This window comes from Alternaria conjuncta (genome assembly GCF_024043145.1).
Source record: "Alternaria conjuncta strain BMP 0040 chromosome Unknown scaffold_2, whole genome shotgun sequence".
Lineage (NCBI taxonomy): Eukaryota > Fungi > Ascomycota > Dothideomycetes > Pleosporales > Pleosporaceae > Alternaria > Alternaria conjuncta.
In genome coordinates, this window is record NW_026250091.1 from 361,702 (window position 1) to 388,387 (window position 26,686).

Below are 26,686 nucleotides of genomic sequence, written 5' to 3' on the forward strand. Positions count from 1 at the left end.
TCCAAGCATGCGACGAGGCGGTGTTGGTTGATGTGGCCATTGAGTACATACAGCCTTGGAATACCAAGGCAGTGGAACTTGCAAGGGTCGTGTCCTAGGCGAGCTTGCACCATGCCACCTCAGATCCCCGCGTACCTTCACTAAGGCCTCCGCAGACCAGACCCCCCGCGAGCACACCAGCGCCCATCGCTGTCGCTTCAACACCTGCGCCGCTGCCCGATGGACCAAGGATAAAGCGCGAATCGACCATGGCCGCATCAACCAAATCCCTCTCGTCGCTGCTTGCGCAAGCCACCATCGCCGACCACGACGAAGTGCTCACGGCCGCCAATGCAGCCCTGGGCAGGTCCAAGGGCGATTTGGATGCGCAGCACACCAAAGCAGTAGCGCTGCTCCATCTGGACCGCTACGCAGATTCATTGCAAGTGTTTGAGGGTGCACACGAGCTGCAGGAGAAGGCGCGGTTCGAGTACGCATACGCCCTCTACAAGACTGGCAATGCAGCCAGGGCTGCCCAGGTAGCCGCAGCGGCAGGGCCAGACGCCGGCCGGGGGATGAAGCACATGCTTGCCCAGGCCGTATGTACTCGACGGCAGCGGGGCCGCAGACATCGCTGACACAGACACGCCAGGCATACCGCTCAGAGAACTTCGCGCACGCCACCAAGATCTACCGGGACCTCGCCGACCAGAACGTGCAAACCGAAGAGTACGATATCCGCATCAATGCGGGCGCCGTCGATGCACAGCTCGAGTGGACAGGCCAAGGCGAGCTTGCCCAGAAGAAGCAGCCCACACGTGAGGACCTCGACGTCTTCGAGACTGCCTTCAACGCAGCATGCGGCAGCATCTCTCGCAATGAATTTGGCCAGGCCCAGGTGTGTCTGAAGCGCGCCAAGGACCTGTGCAATGCTCTCTCGGACCTCAGCGAGGAAGAGAAGAAGGCCGAGTTGCTGCCAATTACCGTGCAGCAGGTCTATGTGCTCACGCAATTGGGCAAGACGGATGAAGCAGAGGAGCTGGCCACCAAGATCCCCTTCGCTGAGTAAGACGATCATGCCCGGCTCAGAACCAACACTGACAGCAGCAGCATCAAGGAGCTCTCAACCCGCTACATCGCCCAGGTCAACACCATCGCCGCCTCGAAGCAGCACTCGAACCCGTACCTTTCACATCGTCTGTTCCACGCATCGCCGCAGCCCCCCGTCACCGACCAGCACTTCTCCTACCAGTCCAACATCCTGCGACAAGACGAATATGTCATGGCCCTGCTATCGCAAAAGGTCGCTGGCGTCGCATCGTCCACCGAGAAAGTCATCTCTGCATCGCCTGCTCCGTCCCTGTTCCCTGCCATCAATATGGCGGCGGTGCTCAACGCAGCAGCCCACGCCAGGAATGCAGACACCGAGAAGGCTGCGCTGAGGGAAATAGTACCATTGCTGGAAAAGAGACCGACCGATGTGGGTCTAATACTAACTATAACACACTTATACGTCATCACCAACAACTACGCTGCGGCAACACATCTCCTAGAATCCTTTTTCAAGCGTTTGGAACAGAGTGCCTCGGCGTCCGATCTCGACGTACGGTTCGCACCAGGGCTGATTGCCGCACTCGTCTCCCTTTACGCACAACAAGGCCGGCCCGGCGCGTCAAAGAACGAGCTAGCAAAAGCAGCCGAATACTGGCGGAAGCCTCACAAGTCGAAAACAGAGGCCCCATCAAAGTCTCTCATGGTTGCTGCCGGTACCGCCCTCCTTGATACTCATAATCCAGAGAACGTTAGATCTGCAGGAGAGATCTTCAAGGGCTTGTACAACCAGGACAACGAAGATCGAGCGTCTATTGCTGGTCTCGTAGCCGCATACAGTATCACAGATCCATCGTCAATACCTGCGGATCTTTTGTCTTATTTACCAGAAGCCAACCGACTGGTATCCGACGTGAATGCCGTTGAACTTGAAAATGCAGGCGTCCCACTCGGTAGCCTCACGTCGGTCAATCTTGGAACAGAATCCCGGAAACGTAGCCTTGCACCAGCCAAGGAGGCGCCGGCCAGAGCGAAGAGGTTGCGCAAGTCGAGAATGCCAAAGGACTATGTCGAGGGTAAGAAGATGGACCCCGAAAGATGGCTCCCTATGCGTGATAGGAGCTACTACCGTCCAAAGGGCAAGAAAGGAAAGAAGAGAATGGAAGGCCTTACCCAGGGTGGAGTCGTGGCAGACGACAAGGGAACACCAGCCGCTCAGGAGAAGAAGGGTGGCGCTGAGAAGGGGAAAAACAAGAAGAAGGGCAAGGGTGGCAAGTGGTAGAAAGCAGCCTACGATGCTTCTCTAGACAAAAAAACACAGACAGATCTGTATCGCAATGCCATCTAAGACGATACACCATATGCGAGTCATGTATCGATACCCCCCCTGCTACATGCGTACTTGCTGCTGGGAACTTGAAGCTACCCCGCTATCCCTTCAATGACCAGAACAGCGCGTCACTAAGCATGCGTTTCTCAATCACTATTCCGATTCAGTAATTCTTCATCTAAAACATGTCGGACGAAAAGCGGAAAGACTACTGTTACACGCAATGGACACGTTACGCGCCAGAGTGGGCGAAAACTGGATACCACCAGAAGCCGAGGTTCACCGTGAACATCTCTACATTAGCTCGAATTAACTCTATGCCAAGTACTAAGTAGAGCTAGCAAGTCCTTACATGCTCTTACGTCTGGGCTTAAGTTGTCCAGGATCAACGTGGAAGATCTAGTAGACCCCACCGCAGCTTCGAGACTGTTTAGCTCCTGTTGTACTTAAAAGGGTGACCGCATCTCGTACTCGCTGTACATGCTCTCTTCAATCATCTCCATTTTCGACAGCAAACTACCACATCACCTACCCAATTGCATACAGGACACTATTTCATAACATACAGAAAGATGCCGGGCCAACAAACTCGCCAGTGGGTTCTTGCCAACCCACCACTCAACGACCCCGTCATTGAGGGCAACGACGCGACCTTTTCGCTCCAAACCATTGACCTCCCAAGCCCAACCGCTGATCAAGTCCTTATCAAAGTACTCTACTTCTCCAATGACCCCGCACAAAGAGGATGGTGAGTTTGACTACACAAAAAAATCCCGTAGAACACGACTGACTTGTGTCTACAGGATCCAGAAAGACATGGACCCTGAGCGCCTCTACGTGGAGCCGGTGAAGCAAGGTGGAGTAATGCGTTCCTTCGCCATTGCCGAGATTGTCGAATCCAGCACCGATAGCCTGCCCAAGGGTCAACTCGTCATGGGCGACTTCGGCTGGACAGAATATGCCGTCGTATCCAACAAAGCCGTTCGCCCCATCCAAGCCGACGAGAGCGCCGGCATCCGCCCCACGCACTTCATCGGTGCACTCGGCGGAACAGGTCTGACCGCGTACTACGGCCTCATCGACATCGCGCGCGCCTCTTCCTCCGACACGGTCGTCGTTTCCGGAGCTGCGGGAGCTACCGGCTCCATGGTTGTGCAACTCGCCAAGCACGTTCTTGGATGTAAACGCGTCATCGGCATTGCCGGTGGTGAGAAGAAGTGCCGCTGGGTCGAGAGTCTGGGCGCAGATGTTTGCGTCGACTACAAAGCCGCGTCTTTCGAGGCTGACCTTAAGAAAGCCACGGAGGGTTACGTAGAAGTCTACTTTGACAATGTTGGCGGCGACATCTTGTCGCTCATGCTGGGTCGTATGAAGCGCCACGGACGCATCGCTGCGTGCGGCGCCGTCGCAACGTACAACTCCATGGGCGACAGCGGCGTCAAGAACTGGTTCGAGATTATCAGCAATCGCATTGAGGTCAGAGGCTTCATTGTTATCGATGCTATTGAGTCGGGCAAGGCTGGTCAGTATATCCAGGAGTTGATCAAGGGAGTCAAGGAGGGTAAGCTCAAGGTTGGGCCCGAAACGGAGACAGTGGTTAAGACTAAGTTTGAGGATGTGCCCAAGACTTGGATGATGCTTTTCCAGGGTGGCAACACGGGCAAGTTGGTTACGGAGGTACAGGCCTAGGTTAGCATCAGACCAACTGCATAGATGTTGAGTCAATGTTACAAATGGAAAGTACTCAAACCGTGCATCGCACAGGAACAGGTGTGACATTTGCATATCCGGAGATGTATATCTACAGCATATGTCATTTCGTGTAAACCATAGGCCAATTCAGTCTTCGCAGTCGCTTTGTCCAACTGAATCACTCATTGCCGTTGCACTCGCTTGACTTGTATGCTTGAACTTGATGGCAAACGGCTTCTATATGACTGTAGCTTGTATCATATCTGCTGTTGACCTTTAGATAGAGTATCTTTCAAAGAGTAACGAGTCATTGCTATCTTCGGGGGTAGACGCTTTAACGGGTGCTGACTGTTGTACATGGGTTTCTGCGCATCATGATAAGCAAATGTAGACAAAACTTACTCTGAGTGAGACGGCGGAGAATATCGAAGGCAGCTTCTATAATCAGGTATGAGTCGCCGTATGAGTGTAAGATGTCTTCACTGCGTCGCGTGATATGAAGGAACACGAAAGTCATAGTTGATGACCTCTGAGTGACTATAGGTAGTTTGCCCACCCCTAACCTGCAAACTATGATGAGGACATAACGATACTTGTGAGTTGGCCCATCTTGAGGTACTCGCCAATGGAGAAGTGGTGGCACCACCCAAGCTTCCGTCGAAACGATCCACGCTGTAGACTTAGTGTAACATGCGCATGTTAGAGTAGCTACGCCTTGCAAACGGAGTCATTAAGGAGAGTTCTGTCAAGTGTAACAGGAAGAAAACTGCGATGCCGTTATTTATTTCGTCATAGTCTACACGGAACCCTTCAAATATACCGCGGGTTGCCCTGCACGGTCTTCTTGACATTCTCGAAAGGTTCTAATGCGATGGGCGCTTGGTAGAGCTCCGGTACTCTCGCGCCCATGTAAACTTTTGCGCACCATCCTGCTTCGGTCTGTGCTCCCTTCATCTCGTAGTATTTTCTCGCAACCATAAGCGGTGTCAATGATCCGAATTTTGCAGTGTAACCAGTGACGGGCCGACAGTTGTACGGCACGCTTCGACATATCGAATCTGCATAGCTGCTGAGCTGGCGGTCCCACATGTACAATTGCTTCATATCGAGTTGTCGATGCTGCCGGAGCAACTTGAATGTGTTGCCTTGCAAGATCAACATGCTCATCCAGTAGATAAGGTAGCAAATGCCGGCCCCAAAGTAGTGGAAGTAGAAGACGGGATCGAATACGCGGTCTGCGCAAATATCCAGGAAGCCATCCATGAAGGCAACGTCTACCGTGTCGTATCGCGGACCGTGTCTTTCAAAGGTTGAGAGCCACTCAAAAGCACGGCTAGCGGCTTGTTGCGAATCCTCAATGAGAGAATCAATCTCCTCCTTTGGACATTCTGGTCTGGTGGCTTTGTCCGTGCGCTCCAGGAGTCGTGGGATGTGTATGCAGATGTCGTTCAGAGCCACGTACGGATCCACTTTTGCCGCTTTGGCAGTCACTGCTAACCATTCCGTGCTGTCTAGCATTGAGGCCTTTCGCATGTGGTAGCCGATACTCAGCTAGCAGGCATTAGCGAGGCTGTGCAGCATACGACAATACGATTCCTCATACCGAATTGTACCGTATGGCGTGGAAAATTTGCATGCTCAATCGACTCTCGAATGAAGCTGGCCCACGCTGCTTAAGAAGATGTAGAAGTCCCTGGACATGGTAGAAAAAGCCATGACCTTGTGTAACACCTACGAAAACCTATGCGAGCGGTTAGACCTGATAGCAAGAGCATTGGATGAGATCGCTTGTACCTCGTAAAGCGTGAGCATATACGTTGATAGCAGTGTTTCGTCTTTGAGTGCTGTCACTGGATCTTGTATTGCGCGCAACATCTGACTCAGGGCTGTGCCATATAGCGACCTGGAGCGATGGATGAGCGGATGATTTCTGTTGTTCACCGCCAGTTGCGCTGCAGAGAGAGCATCAATTGCAGCCATGAGTACCGGGCTGTTCGCGGGCATAGTAGGTAGGCCAAGCATCAGGGCTGAAGGGGGCGGCAACGCCGGACCCTCAGCTCTGGGCAAATACAGGGCAATGAAGGTTCCCAGATGCTGTATTCTGTCGGCGGCAACTGCGCTGACCTGCTTGGGCAGAGGCGCATCCTCAGGCTCCATTTGCGCATCTTCTCTGCGTACGATGGCCTTGCTTGAGAAAGTTGCGTCGTTTTGTGAGCTTGACGAAGCTTGACTGGCGTACTTGTAGCGATTCTCATCCTCCTTGATCAGGGATGGCTTTTCTCCGTGTGCATCGAAGTTGTGGAGAATAAAAGCCTGTGCTGGCCGATAGCCAGGGCATTTTGTTCCGCGCCTCACGCAGGTATTGCACTCTGGTTTGGTCTCGTCGCATCGAACCTTTCTTTTCCTGCACTCGAAGCAGCCAGCCGATCGCTTTGGCATTGTGAGACTACCCGTGGGACCACCACTGTTGAGACCTGGGAGGATGCGATGAGATATGGCACAAGATGGCTGATGTGTAGTTCCGTCTCCTGTCTCTCCGGTATGGACTGGGCTGCTAGGGGCGAGGACAGTGAAGGGCGCACACCACGCACCGCCCGCAGACGCGGCCGCTAGAGGCGATGGCCAAGAGGCACCCCGTATTCAACGGTGTTGGCCAATCAGTAGTGGCGGTGTCAGCGCTATCACCGGCTGGCTTCCAAGCTTTGCAGCCCTTCCCGCATGTGCTTCCCCTGGCATGCTCGTGCCAAAGTGACGGAAAGTGATGAGGGGTTCGAAGAGCTCGTTGCTTTCCGGGCGCTTCCTCGGCCCAGCAGGCGCGCGTCTTTACTGCAATGGAACAACTTCTCTTCCAACAAAGTATAGACTATGCATTCCTCGCGTGTGCCTAAAACTCGCGATAGTCCTAAATCCAAAACACGAGCCGAACGCTATCCCGGGGCGACCCCGCGATGCGGTGCAGTCCGGTGCACGGCTTCATTCGCTCTAAGCGAACCTTCCAAGGTTGGAAGCGGCGGACCGTCCAACGCAATAAAGGAGACGGAATCATGACGGGACTCTAGAAATCGACAACTTAGTCGATTGCTTGATGTTCTGGCGTATGGCGATATCGGTCGAGGGCGGAGGGAGGAAACCACGGCAAATGAAGCTGGAGAAGCCGTCGTGATGTCTGCGACTAGTCACCTTTTGACGGAAATTTTAGTACATGCGTCGACAGTCATGCCACATGTCATCGATGGCTGTGGGAAGCGTACAGCGTCTGTCTCAACAGAAGCTGCAGAGTAAGACCGCGATGTTATATGGTCCGCCATTGCGACACGCGCTTTCATCCTGGAGGATCCTACAGCACGTGGTCGCCTCTCCATCTGGCAAGGCTTTGCGAAACCTCTCCACTTATTTCGTATTTAGGAAGGAACTGCGACCAACGCGCAAAGACGCATTACCCACACATGTGGTGGCTTGTGTGTCAATGGTGGAGCCTCATCGGCATGCAACACTAGTAATTCCAGCGTATCGTCGGTCGACGTACTACAGGTCAGAGGACTCTCGAGCAGCGACACGAATCATTCTACCTAGCATTTCATGGGTAAACAATAGAGAACCACCGAAAGTGATCAAGACATGGCAACAGGACCTGGCCATTGATCTTACAAACTACCACTATGCTGTAACGCTGGTATCTGCTTCAGCTGAACAAATTTATCGAACGCACCAGTCAACGACTGATACGAGTCGATATGGCCGGTCCACCCAAATCTCCTCGCTTTGTTAACGCTCAACGTTGCCGACCACGTACGCTGAAACACCCAATCCTGGAAAGCCCACGTACCAGATGCCCAAGTCGCCTTCGCTTCAGGACAACCGTTCTTTTCACAGATGCGCTCCCAGACCTCTTGCTTGTCCACAGCCCACTCAGCCAAGCTGAGATCTAGTTGCGTCTCTCCTTCTGATGGACGAGGCTTTTCAAAGGTCTGCTCACTTGTTGCGCGGGCCCCTGCGTAGGCGGCGATGCGTGGCCACATGTATCTCCACGAAAAATAGTCACCGTTGACGACATTGAAGGCCTGATTCCCAGCGTGTGGATGTGTAGAGGCCCATACGGTCAGGTCGGCAATGAGTCTGGAGTCGGAAAGGTCGTCGTATCCTTCCCAATACAGCTGGTTCGTCGGCATACGCGCCTCAACGCCCATCTCTTTGCAAACGAGAAAGTACAAGGCATATGTCAAAGCTGAATTCATGCCGTTTGGCTTGGACGTGTGGCCGATAATGGCTTCTGGCCGGATGACGTTCCAAGTCCAATTCTGGCCAGTCTGGCGTGTCGTTAGGTAGTCTTCTTGGGCGAAGTAGAAGTTGCCAAGCGGACTTTCCCTTCTGGGCTCTTCCTCCCGAGCTGGAGATGGCACGGGACTGAGGTGAACATTGTAGTGTTTTCCTCCAGTCTGAAGCGTACAGTTCTCTAGACTGGGAGCCACGACTAGTAGAGCGTCGAGGAAGTTGGCGAAGAGCTTTTCGTTGGCGTGGTTGAGTTCCGCAAAGTCGTCTTTGTGTACATACGAAGAGAAGTATGCATGAGTAACATCTTGGCATGCTGAGCGCATCTTTTTGATCAAGGCATCGGGATTATCGGAAAGATCGAGGGCTAAAAACATTATACGGTCATCGTGAACGGTGGTCTTGAAGGGCGACCGCGACGTGACGACAATGTTTCTCCACTCGGCAGAGGTCGTATTCTTCACGAGGTGCTCGATGATGGCTGAGCCTGTTATTCCATTGCCACCTGTAACTAGTGCGACCTTAGACATCTTCTTTGGCGTCCAGGAGAATGAGGACCTGTTTCCAAAGGGTATGGGTATGGAGTTGCAGTTGCTGGGAAGGATGAGCGGAGGAGATGCTGTGCCGATAGCGAATTCTCAGGAATGGGACTGCGCCCTTCAGTCAACGATGTCTTCCATATATCTATCGCAATGCGCACGAACTGTACTTTGAGCGCGCCATCTGCCAAGATTGTAACCCGCCTCTACGCAAACGCGGATGCCAAGTGGCATTGGCGCTGCCGAAACTCCTTGCAGTCTGGGATAAGGAGGTCAGCAACGATGCCATTGGCGACACCAGCATCTTGGTAAGGGTGTTCAATGAAACAAAGTACGGCTTGGTACACCCGTGTGGCATGGGTAAAGTGGTATTTCGCCTTTTCAGGCGTAAGATGTAGTGACGTTGCGGGGAAGCGTGCAAACAAGATGCCATACAAACCTAGCACTCGTAATCAAGAGATTGGTGGCAGACACAGGTCACAACACACATAGCTATGTCGCTCCTTCTAGTGGACGGAAGGAAAATGCCGCCCGCAGCTGGTATGAACTCTACCATCAGGTCGGTTGCGCTGATGGCCCGTAATCGGGACGCTAGCCAACAGCCAGCAGTACTACGGTCATGAATAGACAAATCATCCTTGAAGATAAGTACGGAGTCTAAGTTGTGCCATCAGTCCAGGCAACTCCAGTATTTGACTACTGAGGCCGAATTCCAAGGGTTATATTGTGCTCACTCACATGGAATTGCACTGTGATCGAATTGTCACATTCATTTGTGGGATCTGAGACTGGTAACAAGATATTCAAGCAAAATCTATACTATGCCCTGCCCAAGATCTGCTGCAACACTTCCGAAAGCTTCGCGGTTGGGTTCGCCACTAAATCCACGCAGCGCCAGCCAACGAAGTGGTCAGGCCTCACCAACACAACCCCTCTCTCCCCGACACCTCTCACTTGATACCACTCCCGGTATGCGTCCATGTAGTCGCCTCCGAAGCCGATCTTATAGGCGCGAACGAATACACCACTCATGTCCGAAACCTCCTTCGCTGCATGTAGCCAAGCATCGCCGCCGACGCCTGTGAGTAATGTGAAAGACCCTCGTCCACAGAGATCCAGACTTGAGAGTCTTTTTGCTTGCCCATTGGCTGCTAGCCAGACATGTGGAAGGTGATACCCGGGATAGGTGCTGGTCTTAATCTCTCTCAAAGCGTTTATATGGTTGAATTCGGGGGCAATATCCCCACTTTCAATCACCACTGCAGATGTGTTCAGGTAGACCTGGTTCATTTGGATGCCCAGTGCTTGCACTTCATCCTCGGTAGCTTCCAGTGCCTCTCGAAACTGATCGCGCATCTTCTCTCCTTCTGTCGAGTCGGACTTGAGCAGATCGGTGGCCTTCTTCCTGGACGAACTATCCAGGCCAATGAGTGCCCAAAGTGTTCGATGCGCCTCCATTCCATCGTTCGCGCGGCGGACGATGCTGTCGCCTACGGGCTTGCGCTCGACCGTAAGGGTATCAAGGAGAGATGGTGAAGCTAAGCCTTTGATAACATAAGCCAACTTCCAGGAGATGTTGAAAGCGTCTGATATGCACGTGTTGCTGCCGAGTCCGTTTATAGGGGGATGCCTATGTGTCGCGTCGCCGATACACAGCACCCTGCCGCTTTGCCAACTCTCAGCGACTTGATCATTGATTGTCCAAGAAAACGAGGACAATATTTCGATATCAATCGAGTCGTCGCCAATCATCTGGTACAGCCGCTTCAGAATGGCGTCCTCGGTTGGCTGAGAGCTGTTCTTGTCCTTCGTCGCTGGGTGCATCGACACCACCCACTCCGTCCAAGGCCTGACCATGCGAAAATTACCCACAGCCGACCACTCTGGCGCAACGGGATTCAGTACCCAGTTGAGGCTTCCTGGTCGATGCTGAATGTACTTAGATAGGTCGGCTTTGATATGGATGTTGAAGGCGGTGTTGAGCTGGCGGCCAAGTACTGGTATCTTGAGAGCCTGCAACACAGCGCTCCGGGCGCCATCTGCTCCGATTAGATAGCTGGATGTTATGTTGTACTCCTCTCCGGTCGATCTGTTTCGCATAGTCGTAACGATTACGTCAGCTATCTTCTCAAAACGCACGAATTCAGTGTAAAATCGGAACTCGGCACCGTGCCTCGTGGCTTCTTCGATCAGAACTGGCTCGAGGTAGCTTTGAGGCAGATCCGACATGGCGCAAGGACTCGCTCGCTCATAGTCGCCTTTTTGGGATGGTCGGTTACCCCAAGCCCAAACGCGACCATACTCTTCGCCAGCTAGTGTGTTCAGCCACGAGGTATGCTGCATACCTGCACTCGATTAGTACATGCTCGACATTTGGGATACAGGTAGCTGGTACTCCCAACGCAGCGAACATACATTCTGCAGTGCTTGCTATCGTGCCCAATTTCTCCTCGATACCCGCGTCCCTCAAAACTTCCATTGCTCTTTGATTGAATATGTGCGCTCGAGGGGTATTTGCCGTGCCGCTGTGTCTCGATATTGAAAGTGACTTCACGCCTTGTTGAGCCAGCAGCAATGCAGTGGTGGCGCCAGAGGGGCCCGCACCAACGATCACAACAGAATATTCCATGCTTCGATAGACAGGAGCGGTTCGTTGTACAAATCTGATTAGATGCTGAATACAGTAGATATGTTCACCACTAAAAGCACATCATGCTGTTGACGGCCAAGCATCTTGAAGACATACGCGGAGTCTAGTCGAGGCTAATCAATTATTCCAATGGTTTGTCGTGGCATGTCCACGACCTGTGCAGACTCTTGGCCTACTAAGTGGTATGTGTTCCGCTTGCATCACGTGCAAAGGACCATAAGTGCATCAATTTCGGCTTTCAGATGCGGCTTCATCAGTCACCGCTGAAGGACGCAGTCTGATTAGTCGCAGCCATTCAATCTTTTCGGAGATCGCTATGTTCGATCTGCTGTTGGTGGATTACATACCACTTTATCCGGAGCATGTACGCGATTCTCCGCAGTGTACTCCACAGCAAAGAGGTAACTCTGGGCGTAGAAAAGTGGCTGCGGGGTAGAACCGGAAGTCGACCTTTGTACAGAGCCACTGTATTCCGAAGGATGATGGGGGAAAATGTAAATGTTGGAAAAAGAAGGTTGTCTCCTGGCTAAATTTGAGCTACCTAGGTAGGGCTGCGGCCCATGCTGTGAGCTAGGGTGCAAGTGCTACAGAAGTCCATGACGTCACACTAATGCCGGACGGCTTTTGTGGCAGCTCTCTCCGGGTGTCAGAAATTGAGCAGGATTTGGGTGTCGCATTAAGAAGATCTGCGCGACATTAAGTCCTCGCCAAAGGTCTTCGTAGAAGAATCATCCTGTACAACGCGTTTTTGGTCATCAAAATCGCGTGAAGATATTTTCGCCGCAAAGAACTTCGGTATCATCTGGCGCAATTCATTATGACGGTAATAGCTGCTGCAGTAGCAGAGACTCCCGTCGGACTACTGCTAATGCTTCGATGGGGGCTGATTGCTGTCTCCCTGCATCTGTTGAACACTCTCGTGAGCCACACCCATCTTCTTGCTATCAGAATCCCAAACGGAACTGACAGAACAACGAATTGTAGATCTTGTACCCTTTCTTGATGTCTCCAGTTAGACATATACCAGGCCCCTGGTACGCGCGGGTCTCCAAGTTGCCACTAAAATATGCCACGTACAAGCGTAGACGGTCGGACTACGTTACGAAGCTTCTTGATCGGTATGGACCCATTGTCGTCATCGCAACGGATCAAGTTCACACTGTGGACGAAAATGCAATGAAAACGATATATGACAAATCTGCACTCAAGACCTCATTCTACTCCTCGATGGGAAGCTGGAAAGGCGTCGTGTCCACTCTCGGTTTCGTGGACTACCCGTCTGCGGCCCCATCACGCAACAATTTGATCCAATGCTTCCAGAACAAAAACCTCGCGGCTTTGGTGGAGAACATCCAGTCGCACGTCGAGGATTTCATCCAGCTGCTCCATCGTAAGGATGAGAACGAAGAAGCCGTTGACGGAGTCGTCGTCTTCCGCTTACTCGCGCTGGACATTGTGACCGATGTACTCTGGGCCGAAGAACACAGACTGCTGCGCAACTACAAGGAGGACGACGCACCCGCTTTTCTTCGACGGTTTCACGCGTTTAGCACTTGGAACGCGATGAAGAGCTTCATCCCTGGAGCAGATTTCTACGTCAGATGGTTCGGCAATGAGAAGTGGAAGACATTGAGGAAAGATTGCCATGATATGGATGTCACGGCAAAAGAAGCTTTGAACCGCTGGGAGACTAGTGAGAACGCTGCTGGCCGACAAAAGGATGTTCTCTCGATGCTGCAGTCTATGAACAAAGTAAACGCATCTGCCGTTCCTCCGGAAGACATTCCCGCATACATGGTCGAGATGCTCGCAGCGGGTTCTTCGACTACTTCGCATACGGCTGCGTTTGCTTGCTGGCTTCTGACTCGCCATCCCGAGGCCCAGGAGCGACTTCGTGCGGAACTCATTGAAGCCTTGCCCGACTTGGAAAGCTTCGATATCAAGCGCACCATGAATCTCGAATTTCTCGACGGTGTTATTCGGGAGACCATGCGGATGTACCCTATGATCCCAGGGCCACTCGAAAGACATTTGGGGAAGGATCTTGTAATCGCTGGAAAGCAAGTCCCCAGAGGCGTGATCGCATCGACTGCAGCGCTCAACCAGGGACAGCTAGAAGAGGTTTATCCAGAGCCGCAGCTTTGGAAACCTGAGCGCTGGATCGGCGCTGATGAACGTATGAAACTGAACTGGATTCCGTTCGGCCATGGTTCTCGTGCCTGTCCGGGCTCGAATCTGGCTTTGACAGAACTCAAGTACATGCTAGGTTTGATCTTTCGCAAGTTCAAAGCAACAATGCCCCCCGGCATGGAAGAAGACAACCTGGCTCTGGCGGACGTCTTTGCAGCTGGATCGAAGACGGGCTCTTGTTGGTTGAAGTTCAGACGATTGGAGGCGTGATACTTCGTCACGTGGCTGGGTGGGACTAGTTGTGACCTTGGAAGTTATACAATAATGACCGATACTTCTACATAACACAGTCGAAGCACGAAATCTGATGTTTGAACGTGCTTGTGTGATGCGCGCTACTGATGGCCCCTCAATGCAATCGCATACCACTTCGTCTCAATCAACATCCTTTAGTGACGGGAAAGTGCTGCTTTGATAGCGTGCCTGCTGCCTTCGCAAATGACGACCAGCCCGCAGGGCTTATGCGGCCATATAAATCCACGAACGACGACAACGTGCCAATTCTCTGCGGATCAATAGCCGTGGTTTCCCCGCACCCTTCCAGTACGATTGAAGACTCTACAGAGTTCCTATTGACCTTGTCGTTACGCGCTCCTGTGTATGCCCATACAGCTACTGTGCTGTGGTGTAAACCTATGAAAGCCAATAGGTTGAAGTTTACCCTCTTTTCTTTCTCCAGCTTTGACTCTCGGTCTATAATGTTCCAGATACTGTAGGCCCGCTCAGCCGCAATCCGACCTTGTCGTGAGTTGGCCCATGTGCGCGCCTTATTAACGAGACGATCTTCGATAGTAAGATTATCGGCGAGTCGATACTGAATTTGATGGAGGTCTTCGAGTGGGACATGTAGGCGAAGGTGCCCCAAGTGAAAGAGTAATAGACCACTCATCAAACAGCTACGGTCGAGATTGGTTCTCACAAATGTCTTGACTAGAGGAAGGCTTTGCTCCCACTTCTCAAGAGCAGAAAGTAAACGTCGGTGCTGCTGCCGTAAATCCTCCATCCGGCGTACCGTACTATCCAAACAGTGTGTCTCTGAAGACTTGGTAGCGCTTTTTGATAGACGTCTTGTGCTGAGCCTTTCCGAACCAGAGCTCCTGCTGGAAATGGATTCGCAGGGACTGTCAGAAGAAACAGATGATAAGTCATCGCTACTAAAGCCTTCAAGACCTCCGGACAAACGGGTGAACATATTCCGGTCCTTGGAAAAGCGCCAAATAGAGTATTGCAGTCCGAACATGAGAAGCTCCTGTCCTGCAGGATCCAGAGGTGGAAGCGGCTCGTTCTTATCCATGGCGATACGATAGATATCAGAAGCCCATAGTTCTCTACTAGGTGTTTGGTCATGCTCTATCATCTGCAGGCACAAGCTAGGGGACATCTTCTTGCTTCGCCATATAGCGTCGCACATTCGCAGCTGAAGGTCGATCTCCTCCATTGAGATCAGAGGTTTGCTGTGTAGCAACACACTAGTGTAGCTGTCGCCGCGGAATATACCGAATGCTAGTCGTCGACGTGTCTCCAGTTGCAACCACATTTCCAGACGCTCCTCATCTGAAGCAATGTCTTTCATGCGTTGTAGCCTTTGCATAGCTTTGTCAAAATATGCGGCTGAGAAGAGATCCATCCTCCGAGCTTGAGCGACAAGCAAGGCGCCGAGATGGTGGGCGTAGGTGAAAGCCTTTGGCTGTCCGAAATACAGCGCAGCTACCTGAGTCAGCAGTCGCGCTTGTGCCAGCCAGAGAAGACCGAGCTCTTCGTTTTCAAGCTCCCATACCATCGTAAGAGTGCTCCGGATGGTGGTATGCATCATGGCCCCATAATTGCTCGCGTTGGAGCCGCAATACATCGATCCGATCGAAGTAAGAACGAGAAAAAGGATTGGATGAAGAGCGTCGAGTTCCAAGGTTTGCAAGCTGAACAGGGGCCATAGCGGTCCGAAATGTTCTACATACTTGGCGCAGAAGTCGTAGAGTGCTGACGAACCCGAGCACTCTTGGTAATCAGTGAGCCCAAATGCGAGTGCAACTTTGGCAGAAGCGAGGGCCCAGGAGTTTGCATGGTCCTTTTCTGACTGATTACCCCACGCTGGTGAGGAAGCGAGGCCGACTAGATTCTCAATAACTAGGTTTTGATTGTCTCTGGATGTGATCGACGCACTTTGATCCAGACTGCCTATTTTCATATCAGTAAAAATGCTCCACATCACGCTATCGAACGATGACTTACACGTATCTTCCAACGTGCCCGTGGCGAAGATATTCTTTGAGGCTTGCTGATGTGCTGTGCTGCTCAATCCGTCTGACGCAGAAGTCTGCCCTAAGAGCATCTCCACGTCCGGTTGGCCGACATGACTCTGCGTTGACAGCGAGCCAAGATTGGTGAAGGATTCCAAGTCAAGTCCGGCAAGCGTTTCGTCTTGGGAATATGGGAATTGCACAGAGCTCATCGTGTTGGCCAATGAGTGGGGGTCGGCAGGTAGAAAGAGGTTTTCGTGTAGCCACGGCCAAGACATGGTTCCTATATCGGACGTCTCACCGGTTGCGACGGAGGATGTGGAGTGTTCGGGACGAATAGGTATGCCCGCTAACAAGCAATCGTTGTACGGATCGTAGATTGACTGTCTGTCCAGGGAGCTGGGGCGTATATGATGGGTACCTGGATGGAGATCATGTTCTCTCGGATGCTCGGCGCTCTCGATAGGCAAGCATGATCCCTCGTACGACAAGCAGCCCACATCGTCTGGCTGGTTGTCATGTTGGTTGGACTCGTGTGGAGGTGCATCGGTGGCCGGTGTCGCGACATGCGGAAGAACCTGGCTCAGCCTATTGGAACGGTTGGAGTATTGACAGGAAGAGTCGGTGTTCAGACATGTATAGCACGGACGCTGTCCATCACATTTCGTCCTCAACTCTCTGCATCGGAGACACGCGGTATGACATCGCTGCCTTCCCGATGCGGCAGTGGTACTGCCGATCTGGGCAGATGGCGGTTCAACTGTGTCGTTGAGAGACGAAGGCTGGTGAAGCTTCGAGTGTCGAGACAAAAGATCCCTGCGATGGAAAACGACGCCACAGGTTGAACAGCGGTGCTTGCAGGTCTTTTGGTGGCTGTGTTGATGACGCGTCAAGGAGTTTTGCGTACGATAGGTCCTTTCGCATTTGGTGCATGGGTACATGATGTGAGGATGAGATGGAAGACGTGGTGAGCCCCAACGGCTTCTCCATGGCGCGGCGAAGGCACCTGGGCATGTTATGCATGTTGGCACTGACTGTCGGCTCAGCACTCGAGCCGTCGGACTGCCCTTGGCACGCTAACGCGACCGGCGGGCGAGGGCTGCGGGGTCGAGCTAGCTGGCGTTCTCGCCTCGATCTGCGTGCACGCGCTTCCCAGGACTCAAGATCACGACTTGAATTGCTATGGACACATGGTGCCGATTACCGCCATCCACCTCTACGGACATGGATTCAACGGGACGTGCCGTCTACTTGCTCATCATGCATCAAACGACATGCGATTCGACATTCGGCCAATTCCTCCAATCTCCACCTCGACCCTGTCCCCATCTTCGAGAAAGGCTTGCGGCTTCATGAACAGTGCGACTCCACCTGGCGTCCCGGTCATGATCAACGAGCCTCGCTGAAGAGTCTGGCCTTGACTGCAAAATGCGACAAGTCGTCGGACGCCAAAGCACAGATCTGACGTATTGCTTTCCTGTCTGATTTCCCCATTGACCATCGTCCTCAGCGACTGTTTGTTGGCTTCTCCTAGGACGTGAGTGGCTACGATACACGGTCCCAGCGGCGCGTACTTGTCGAATGACTTGCTGAAGGACCACTGCGGAACAGGCCCTGCTTTCCCAGCTTCTCTTTGCCAGTCGCGCGCGGAGACATCGTTACCTGCAGTATATCCAGCCACATAGTCCAAGGCATCGGCTTCCACTATGTTCTTTGCGTCTTTGCCGATGACAACGACCAGTTCACCCTCGTAATCGCATTGCTCCTGTGCGAAACAAGGAATTGGGACGTCCTCGCCGTGATCCGCAACGGCTGGCCCTGGCTTAGTAAAGACCGTTGGACACGTTGGAAGCGGCCGTCCGGTCTCGAGAACTTGCAATCTGTTAGATCGGGTGCTTCTCCCACTAGTGTTCCAATCCCATACATACTGTGTGTTTTGTAATTCAATCCAATGCAACGGATGATTGGGACATGAGCTGGCTCGAGCGGTCCCAGCAGCCTCGCCACTTTGTCGATCTCGCCTGTTGGTGTCGCACTCAGCGGATCGTTTCCATGCAACATCTTTACTTCGAGTTTTCCTTCCTCTGCAATCTGAGCAATCAAATCCACGTCTGAGCCTGAAACGATGGGGTCGCCATAACGAATATCCTGATCAGCCCCTTGCGCAATGTAACGAACAAATCTATCCCACGCAACTGGTTCTGAAGACATCGTGAACAGCTAATCGCGGAATAGGGAAGAAGAGTTGGAGCTAGCAGGTCGCACAGCTCTCAAGGCAGAGGCAGCTCCTATGTGTTTTCGGAGTTCACCAACTCTCACTCCTCCATCAGCATATGCAGTGTGGTTCTCGGAAACGCGCGTGAATATCAGTAGTCGGAAGGCAGCGTATCCGCTTTCCGACCAAGGAACCCGCCAAGGCATACCACCTTATCCGCTGTACCAAACTACAGAGACTGAAGCCGAATCAATTTGAATTTGTCAGCGATAAGTTGCAGTCTTGTTTTTCGGAATACATCCGCGGACAATACGCAGCTTGACTATGTGGGCTACTTGGGCTGCTTTTGAAGCGGGGTAAACGCGTACCACAACGCGCATAGTCAGTCAGAATCCAGATGCACAGGTGGCTGCTTTTCAGATGGTGTATGTCTACATAATAGCAAGCAGCGAAGTCTGTTCACGTGGTTTCACAGGCTCTGCTAAGTTCTTCACGTAGTCTACTTGCCAGACTTCATTGCGTCAATACACGACCGTTCACGCGGAAACGGTCTGGGATGATGAATATTCCTGGGAGTCTGGCACCTGATGTAAGCACTCGCTTTCCAGAACGATGCGTTGTACTCATCGTGCTTTCAGGGAACGAAGCTTTGGCTTCTTCATGTAGGAGACGTGGTAGCTAATGAGGCTTTCATGATCACCGGGGTACGTCTCAATCCATTCAGCACAACAACGCTGGCGCTGGTATCAGAAAACAGCAGATTGACTCGGCTATGTAGGCGAATGCTTCTACTGCAAGCAAGTTGAACCCGCAACAACATGCTCGAAGGTCAATGGTAATGATGTGTGCTTTGGTCTCTCATCCTACTGAAGGACTCGTGCTCTTCGAGACTGGTCCTGGCAAAGATTACCCAGACGTTTGGGGACCACAGCTCAACGACATCTTTGCTCGGGAAAACTATTGCGAGGATCATGACTTGGATGTTGCTATTCGGAAAACTGGCAATGACATCAAAGACGTTAAGGCCGTCATCATGGGCCATCTTCATCTTGATCATGCTGGAGGATTAGAGTATTTTCGGGGAACTGACGTCCCTATCTATACCCATGAGCAGGAACTGAAGAACGCATTTTACAGCGTTGCGACAAAAACAGATCTTGGTAAGTCATTGTCACAAAGACATGCACCCCACTCGCAGTCATAATGTGTCTTATGAGACATTATGAATTACGGGGTCGGCAAGGCTGACTCAAAGCTCTATGCAGGTGTCTATTTGCCTACCTATCTTCAATTCGATCTTAACTAGAAACCGTTCCACGGCGACGGATTCGAGCTAAACACTGGGTTGATCATCCGCCACAGCCCCGGTCATACCCCAGGCCTCTCAATCCTCCAGGTGAACCTCAAAACCAGCGGGACGTGGGTTTTTACCACTGACCAATACGTCTTCAAAGAGAACTACGAGTCTCTTGCCACCCAGGGTTGGTTTACCAGGGACCATGCATCTTGGTCGAGATCCAACCAGATGATACACTCTTTGCAGAAGTTGACTAATGCGCGACTCATCTTCGGACACGATCGTGATGTACTCTTTCAGTACAACTTAGCGCCAGGATACTACGAATAAATTAAGTCCTTCCATTGACCGTGTATACATGTGCTCAAAGATATTATAAGCAGGGCAGAATGCATCAATTTACTTCCGGTTCACAGCGCGTCAATCACACCTGCGACGTTTGCGCGCTATGCAAATCACCCTTCCTTCAAACATGCACTTGCAGTGTTGCATGCAAATTTAGAAGTCTGACAAACTAATTCCCGGCTTCAGTTGAACGGTCTTGATCAAACGCTAGCTACTAGCGCAGATAGAATTCCCAGGATAAGGTGGTATCAATGTGCGCACACCACCTTACCCGCCTACGTCAGAACCACAACTATTGCTAACCCACTTGGTCTTTACGAACCCCAGCGTACTAGCTCCCTGGAACCTGACACCGTTTACTGTTGACGCTGTACCGGTACCTCGGTTCCACAACTGATGTAAAGCGGTCGCGGAAGGCGAGCTACATAGCCTCCACGTGCTTGAGCTGACAGCTCAAGGTTAGTAGCGTAGATCAACATACATCGAATTGCAGCGCTGTATATCATCCGCCCAACCAACGACGCTTGCGCATAGATTATTACACTTTTGTTTTGAATCATACGACATGCCGATACCTGACAACGACATGAGGATCCGTCTCAAGGCAACGGCGTTCGTCATCTACTACCATACCGACCTAACCAAGGCGCGTCAATTTCTCCTCGACTTCGGACTGTCCATCGCGCGAGAAGATCCCCAAAACCAGATCTTCTTCAAAGGGTATGGCGTGGAGCCCTTTGTATACATCGCACGTCAAGCCGACGGCAAGAGCAGTTTCGAAGGAGCAGCATATGAAGTGGAGAGTAGAGGAGAGCTGGAACGCGCAAGTCAGATAGATGGAGCTACTTCTATTGCACCTCTCGACGCTCCAGGAGGAGGGAATTATGTTAAGCTCACCGACCCTGTAGGCCACCATGTCTATCTCATTCATGGTCAACAAAAGAAGGAGGCCGAACCGCCAGCTCTGAAGAAGCTGGTCGTCAATTACGAGGACGAAAAGCCACGAAAGGGCAAATTCCAGCGCTTTGAGCTCGGCCCAGCTCCCGTTCATCGCTGGGGTCACTACGGTGTGACATATCCAGATGGCGCGTATCAACAGATGTATGACTGGTACACCAAGACTCTCGCTCTCGCTCCATCGGATATCGTTTACAAAGACGATAAGCCCATCACATGCTTCTTCCATATCGATCGTGGTTTGGAGTACACAGATCACCATGCCTTCTTCTTTAAGCGGGTCAAACCGGACTATGAACCTACTGTTGCGCATTCTGCGTTTGAGACCCATGACTTCGACGTCGAGCATTTGGGCCATGACTATCTTGAGTCGAAAGGATACGAGAGTTGTTGGGGTGTGGGAAGAGTTGGTTACATCAACTCCATGGTTGTGGACGAACTGCTAACCGGGAACAGCATGTCCTCGGAAGTCAAGTCTTTGACTACTGGTTTGATACCAGCAAGTTCATATTGGTAGGCAACACTTGTCATAATTTGATTGGCCTGATACTAACAGCGTTACAAGGAGCACTATGCGGATGGCGATTTGGTCAATGCTGAGACGGAGGTATCGCACGTTCCTGCTGGGCCACAGGCGCTCAAGATCTGGGGGCCACCTATTCCGGGCGTGTTTTAGGTGATATTCAAAGTGTTATGAGAACGAATAAACACGTAGATATATAATTCAAACGCGTTCCACAGCCTGGCGGAAGGGCCAACAACGGGCGAACGTAGGTAGTGCACAAAACATGCATGAGAAACACTGCCCAATGCTATAAATGGCTACCTCCTTCGATCTAAGCTTCTTGTTCTGGCTTTCGTGGTCCTTGCGAGGAAATAAGGCAATGACAGGGCGGCGAGATCTTGGCTCCCATTTTGCATGAATGTGATGCAACGCTTCACGACATCGGCCGAAAGCCTTGAGGACATGAGTCGCCACAACACCTCTTTAGACGCCATCGAACAGCTTTGCCTGCCTCTTGTGTATCAATGCCGCTACCAAGAAACAAAAGAAGCCCAATACACCGCATGAGCCAGCAAGTACCTGTCCATACAGATAGGATCCGTTGCCAACCTCAACCAACGCACCTCCACCTGGACCTCCGATAAGGCAACCAAAACTAGACAAGGCAAACCCCATGCCCATTCTTGTTCCGATTTTCTTGTTGTCCAGGGTAAGATCGGCGAGTGTTGCAGGGAACATGGCTTGCAAGCCTGCAGCAAACAAGCCGTAAAGCGCCGCAAAGGCATACATTCCTGCTGTCGAAGTGATCGCAATCCAACAATATAGTAGAAGAGCAGTGATGAAACTGACAATCAAGCTGATGGTCAATGGCCGGCAATAGCGGCCAGCAACGTACGCGGGTAACAGACGTCCCGGAATGCCGATGCCGTTTAGCACCAGGAGGAGCGGTATCGATTCTTCCAACGTCATACCCAACGTTGTTCGAGCGAAAGCATTGATCTGGGTAAGGTCAGCTATTTGTTGAAGAAGATTGCGGTATGTACTTACATAGAAGAAAGCGAACCAAAGACCTGCGAAGCAAAAGACCGAGCCGAGAATCTGTGTACGTTAGCAAAGACGTCCCGGGTTCGTCGAATCAGACCACTTACGAAAAGATCAAAGACCGGGTCCTTGAGCTCACTCGGTTCGAGCATCTTGACCGCAACCTTTGGTGGAAGCCGCTTCTTTAGCAGCCGCTCAGCAATCAATAGCATGACCAGCGCCATGAAGCCCAACGTCCTCACCGCCCATCCAAACCCGATGCGATCAATCAACCTGTTGAGCATGATCGGAATAACTAGCCCACCAGTGCCCGACCCGCATAACGTGATACTAATTGCAAAACTCCGCTTTGTCGCATCGAAATATGTCGAGATCACGGATACCATGGGCACGAACATGCATCCATTTGCGAAACCGATGCAAAACCCCTGCGCAAGCACGAACTGCCAGTACTCCTTGCAGATACTTGTCATGAAGATGCCGACCAACCATAGTCCAATGCCTACGCGCAGAACAAGCTTGAAATGACCGGTGTCTGACGCGGCGCCAGACCAAAGAGGGATGGACAGCAGGAAGAAGACGGTGAGTGCACCGATCCATGAGATATTGGACGCGGTCGACAGTCCAATGGAGGTATAGTGCGCTTGGAACATACCAAATGATGTGATGAAGCCCCAGGTGAAGAAGGTGATGATATGCCCACCTAGCACTTGTGACCATGCTACCCATCCGCCATTGGGAGGCGGCTCGGTAGATGCGACTCTCGTGACATCAAAGGTTGAAGATACTTCTTGCTTGGTTGGCGCAATATCCTCCTCTTCGATCTGGCTGAACTCTTCAGTTGGTGGATCCGGTCCAATGGCGGCCATGTTGTTGCACGGCAAAAATGATGTTTGACCGCAAGGTCAGTCGACCCCAGGATTCTGCTTCCCCAGACCCATACTTTGCTGAGTCACATCTTGCGGGAGATCGAGTTTTGCGAATTTTACAAGCTCAGTTTTCCGAATTTATGAGGTAATAGGAGGGGATCGGTGGCGGGATGCCCGCCGCAGCGGTCATTGCCGGCGGGCCAGGCGAGGCGAGTACGTCGGATACGGCACGCTCTGCCACTGCGCTTGAAGCAACGCTCGGAAGCCAGCCTCGCGCATTGAATGCCTAGCTACGTAGCTCAGACAACGCAGTACGCGCAATGGGTTCTGGGTTTGGCTTTTAGAATGATTGTTTGCGCATCTTACTTAGGACAAAGCCTCGTGGCAATAGGGTGATGTTCGCAGCGAAGTGGTAGACTTGGCGGAGTTACCCCACAGCCTCTCCCAGCCAATCATGTGCGCGCGCCTTCCAGCTTCCGAGGTCCGTCTGATATCAGTATACAGTAAAGAAGCAGCCACGATGCCCGCTACAGCGAGTCAAGTCTTGCTAAAGAGAATATCACCGGAGAGATCGATGATGCCGGAGTGACGCAACAAGTTTACGATAATCAGAACCTTGTCGTATGGCTCTACTAGGTACTACCTAGGTGCTACTACTACTACTTAATCTTAACACTTAAGTATGCAGGCTACTCTTTTTCTACAAAGTAGAACTGCGGCTGATAGTAGATTGGGTGCGTCTTCGCGACCATTAGGGTTCACTCATAACGGCTCGAAGAAAAACGAGGACTCGCCGGTCCAAAGGTTAGTTAAAAACAGCTATCAAGAGTCGTGCTCGCGGATGTTAAAATATCTCGCTTTCTTCCTAAATCTAGTCAAGCTTTAGATGCTAGCTGAACTGGTGATATATTCCGAGTTCTTTCGGTGTGTGATTGATAGATACTAGTACGCCACTCCCTTCACTCATCGCATTGGGCTGGAACTCGCACCTGAGACAGCCTTTGGGGGACGGTACTATCAACGCGACGACGAAACACTGAAAAAGTCTCAGTGCGACCCTGCGTGGAGAGCGTTTTGGAAAGAGAAAACTAGGTCGTTCTAGAGGCAGTAAAAACGACAGATTTTGTTCAAACACGAAGGGGACGAAAAAGTCTGTGAGTCTCGACGGTACGTTGACGTGATTGGAAATAAATCCTTCGCGAGGGCCGTGGTCTTGCAAGTCGCTTCCGCTCTGTGTCTGACCAGAGCACTCTACTACCATTTCTGATGGATGCCTCAACAGTAGTCTCGAGATGCTCAAACTTAAGAAATTCCATCTCCAGGCTCGGCAACGGATGCTATCTTCCAGCGGGATCAGTTGCCCTGGATTATTCAAGGATCGCAATCCTATTGGCGCGTTGATCACTGGAAGCCGTGGGATGAGGTGCAAGATCCCTGGAAAGACCTAGCTGGGCAATATTTGAAAGTTCTACTCCTCGACTAGCATGATTGGAAGAAACCCCAATTGCCATGGGAGTGTTATTACGACGGAGAACTGTAAGGTAGGTACAGACGCGAGTCGTGAACAGCGTCTACATAGGCTCAGTCGCCATAGTCAAAAGGATTGTGCGCCGTCGTTAATCGCGAGGCGCTTTTTATTTTGATACGTCGCTATGTCACCACGGCTGCTGTGACATAAACATCTTTTAGCTGAGAAGCAACGCGTTCATCGAGACCCACCATGTGCAGAACAACGGGATGCCGATGTACGAACACATCTTGTCGTACTGCCGTGTTATCCAACTCTCAAGTACCAAGCTTTTTGTAGGGGTTGCCGAGATATCAGAATACCCGGTGGCACTGATGCTGTTCTATCCCTTTATGGCTGGGCTACCGGCAGGACTAACGCCAACAGAACACAGCTGTTGGTAGCTTCTTCTTCTAGTAATCCTCTAACGAGATTGTGGCTCGAGGATGCAAGCAACCGCAACGATTGTTCGGGCACCTATGCAGGGCAAAAGGGATGGAACCACAACAGGCTCGTATAGACGTCTCCACCGTAAGCAATGCTGACGCCCAGGTGAACGATCAAATTTAACGTGTTCGTATACTGCATGTATTAAAGCTGTCCCCTCTTGCTGCAATGTGATACCCCAGGTACCCCTAAAAGGCCCATCACGTTCTTTTTGCAGCTCCAGCCCTACCTGCGGTCTCCACCTCCACACTCTCTAATCGCTATACATTACTATACAAACATAATCCTTAATCATGTCGTTCAGTATTCGCAACACCATCGCCCTGGGCGCCTTCTCCGCCCTTGCTGCTGCGCAAACCGTGCCCCCGAAGCTCGACGCAACTTGTGCCGATGTGGTCATATTCATGGCTCGTGGCAACGACGCCCCATACCATGACGGTCGCACTTTCCCCTTCGTCGAGGCCACCTGCGGCAAGTTGACTGCTCAGGGCAAGAGCTGCGACTACATTGACATCCAGTTTGATGTAACCCTTGGTGGAGACTACTGTAACCAAGTTGCTGAGGGCGCTCGCAATGGTATCTCTCAGATCACCGCCTTCAACGAGAAGTGCCCTTGCTCGCACATTGTGGTGAATGGGTACTCTGAGGGAGCTCACGTGGCCGGAGATGTGCTTGGAGGACCGGTAAGCATCATGTGAGAACCGGGCACCCGTGAGGCATGTGCTAACTACGTACTGCGATATAGGGTGGATGCACATTCGTCTCGACCGGCCTAGACAACAACTCTGCTGCAGGCAAAGCGGGTAAGCGACTTCGACGATACTACGGCAATGTCCTTCCTAACATGTTTCAGTCGCCGCGGCTCTCCTCTGGGGAGACGTGATGCATACCGCCAACCAGCCCTACAATGTGCTTGACGGTGCCGACAAGCAGTCTAACGGGCGTAAGCCGGAGGATCTTGCTCGCCTCAATCGCTACGCACCCGTCCTTCGCTCCTACTGTGCTGCCGGCGACCCAGTCTGCGCCGGCGGAAACGTTGTGGCCGACCACTTGAACTACTTTGAACTCTACACCGACGATGCTTCTTCCTGGGTCGTCTCCAAGATCGACAGCGTCGCACCTCTGCCGTCGTGCGGTGCCACCAGCTCATCATCCTCTGCTGCCGCCTCTTCCGCTACCAGTGCGGCCGTCACCCAGTCTTCTGGCGTCGTTCCTACCTCGTCTGCCGTGGTCACTGCGTCTGCTACACCTACTAAGGCTGAGTCTTCTGCTGCTGAGACGCCTTGCTCAACCTCTCCGGCAATGGTTTCTCCCTTCCCCGAGCCTGTCCCCTACAAGCCCGATGCCTGCGTCCTTGAAGTTCACGTAGAGTATGCCTACGTATAGTTTGAGCAAGATGGAGCCGAAGGAGCAAGTACCACCACTACAGTGCAATGCGAAAAGCTGTCAGCAGCGACAGTATTGCGACAGTATATAAGACGTGTTGCCACCTTCAAAGTCTTGTTCCTCTAGCTCTCCTCTTGTAAAGTGACCGTGTTGTAGCCGCATCATTCGATGTTCCCGAGGT

At 52.0% G+C, this 26,686-nt stretch overlaps 11 protein-coding genes across 11 annotated transcripts; 5 read left to right on the forward strand and 6 right to left on the reverse strand.

Annotated features, from left to right (window-relative positions):
* Window positions 1-248: 248 nt before the first annotated feature.
* J4E85_001212 (uncharacterized protein) lies at window positions 249-2,311 on the forward strand (the record flags this gene model as incomplete). The annotated part of the gene is made up of 3 exons (XM_051465499.1): window positions 249-578; window positions 632-1,044; window positions 1,090-2,311. 3 exons carry the CDS (start codon window positions 249-251, stop codon window positions 2,309-2,311), a joined length of 1,965 nt encoding a protein of 654 aa, XP_051330056.1.
* A 620-nt stretch (window positions 2,312-2,931) lies between these two features.
* On the forward strand, window positions 2,932-4,048 carry J4E85_001213 (uncharacterized protein; the record flags this gene model as incomplete). The annotated part of the gene is made up of 2 exons (XM_051465500.1): window positions 2,932-3,107; window positions 3,163-4,048. 2 exons carry the CDS (start codon window positions 2,932-2,934, stop codon window positions 4,046-4,048), a joined length of 1,062 nt encoding a protein of 353 aa, XP_051330057.1.
* An 813-nt stretch (window positions 4,049-4,861) lies between these two features.
* J4E85_001214 (uncharacterized protein) lies at window positions 4,862-6,490 on the reverse strand (the record flags this gene model as incomplete). Its single annotated transcript, XM_051465501.1, has 3 exons — window positions 4,862-5,602; window positions 5,655-5,792; window positions 5,846-6,490. The coding sequence occupies 3 exons, from the start codon at window positions 6,488-6,490 to the stop codon at window positions 4,862-4,864; spliced, it is 1,524 nt and encodes a 507-aa protein (XP_051330058.1).
* Window positions 6,491-7,695: 1,205 nt separating this feature from the next.
* On the reverse strand, window positions 7,696-8,850 carry J4E85_001215 (uncharacterized protein; the record flags this gene model as incomplete). The annotated part of the gene is made up of 1 exon (XM_051465502.1): window positions 7,696-8,850. The coding sequence occupies one exon, from the start codon at window positions 8,848-8,850 to the stop codon at window positions 7,696-7,698; it is 1,155 nt and encodes a 384-aa protein (XP_051330059.1).
* An 828-nt stretch (window positions 8,851-9,678) lies between these two features.
* Window positions 9,679-11,338, reverse strand: J4E85_001216 (uncharacterized protein; the record flags this gene model as incomplete). Its single annotated transcript, XM_051465503.1, has 2 exons — window positions 9,679-11,204; window positions 11,275-11,338. The coding sequence occupies 2 exons, from the start codon at window positions 11,336-11,338 to the stop codon at window positions 9,679-9,681; spliced, it is 1,590 nt and encodes a 529-aa protein (XP_051330060.1).
* A 1,173-nt stretch (window positions 11,339-12,511) lies between these two features.
* Window positions 12,512-13,909, forward strand: J4E85_001217 (uncharacterized protein; the record flags this gene model as incomplete). The annotated part of the gene is made up of 1 exon (XM_051465504.1): window positions 12,512-13,909. One exon carries the CDS (start codon window positions 12,512-12,514, stop codon window positions 13,907-13,909), a length of 1,398 nt encoding a protein of 465 aa, XP_051330061.1.
* An 806-nt stretch (window positions 13,910-14,715) lies between these two features.
* J4E85_001218 (uncharacterized protein) lies at window positions 14,716-15,479 on the reverse strand (the record flags this gene model as incomplete). The annotated part of the gene is made up of 2 exons (XM_051465505.1): window positions 14,716-14,799; window positions 14,835-15,479. The coding sequence occupies 2 exons, from the start codon at window positions 15,477-15,479 to the stop codon at window positions 14,716-14,718; spliced, it is 729 nt and encodes a 242-aa protein (XP_051330062.1).
* Window positions 15,480-17,194: 1,715 nt separating this feature from the next.
* Window positions 17,195-18,147, reverse strand: J4E85_001219 (uncharacterized protein; the record flags this gene model as incomplete). Its single annotated transcript, XM_051465506.1, has 2 exons — window positions 17,195-17,754; window positions 17,865-18,147. The coding sequence occupies 2 exons, from the start codon at window positions 18,145-18,147 to the stop codon at window positions 17,195-17,197; spliced, it is 843 nt and encodes a 280-aa protein (XP_051330063.1).
* A 2,211-nt stretch (window positions 18,148-20,358) lies between these two features.
* Window positions 20,359-21,426, forward strand: J4E85_001220 (uncharacterized protein; the record flags this gene model as incomplete). The annotated part of the gene is made up of 3 exons (XM_051465507.1): window positions 20,359-21,156; window positions 21,207-21,263; window positions 21,307-21,426. 3 exons carry the CDS (start codon window positions 20,359-20,361, stop codon window positions 21,424-21,426), a joined length of 975 nt encoding a protein of 324 aa, XP_051330064.1.
* A 312-nt stretch (window positions 21,427-21,738) lies between these two features.
* J4E85_001221 (uncharacterized protein) lies at window positions 21,739-23,165 on the reverse strand (the record flags this gene model as incomplete). Its single annotated transcript, XM_051465508.1, has 3 exons — window positions 21,739-22,254; window positions 22,303-22,353; window positions 22,404-23,165. The coding sequence occupies 3 exons, from the start codon at window positions 23,163-23,165 to the stop codon at window positions 21,739-21,741; spliced, it is 1,329 nt and encodes a 442-aa protein (XP_051330065.1).
* Window positions 23,166-25,412: 2,247 nt separating this feature from the next.
* Window positions 25,413-26,505, forward strand: J4E85_001222 (uncharacterized protein; the record flags this gene model as incomplete). Its single annotated transcript, XM_051465509.1, has 3 exons — window positions 25,413-25,802; window positions 25,865-25,922; window positions 25,973-26,505. The coding sequence occupies 3 exons, from the start codon at window positions 25,413-25,415 to the stop codon at window positions 26,503-26,505; spliced, it is 981 nt and encodes a 326-aa protein (XP_051330066.1).
* Window positions 26,506-26,686: the final 181 nt, after the last annotated feature.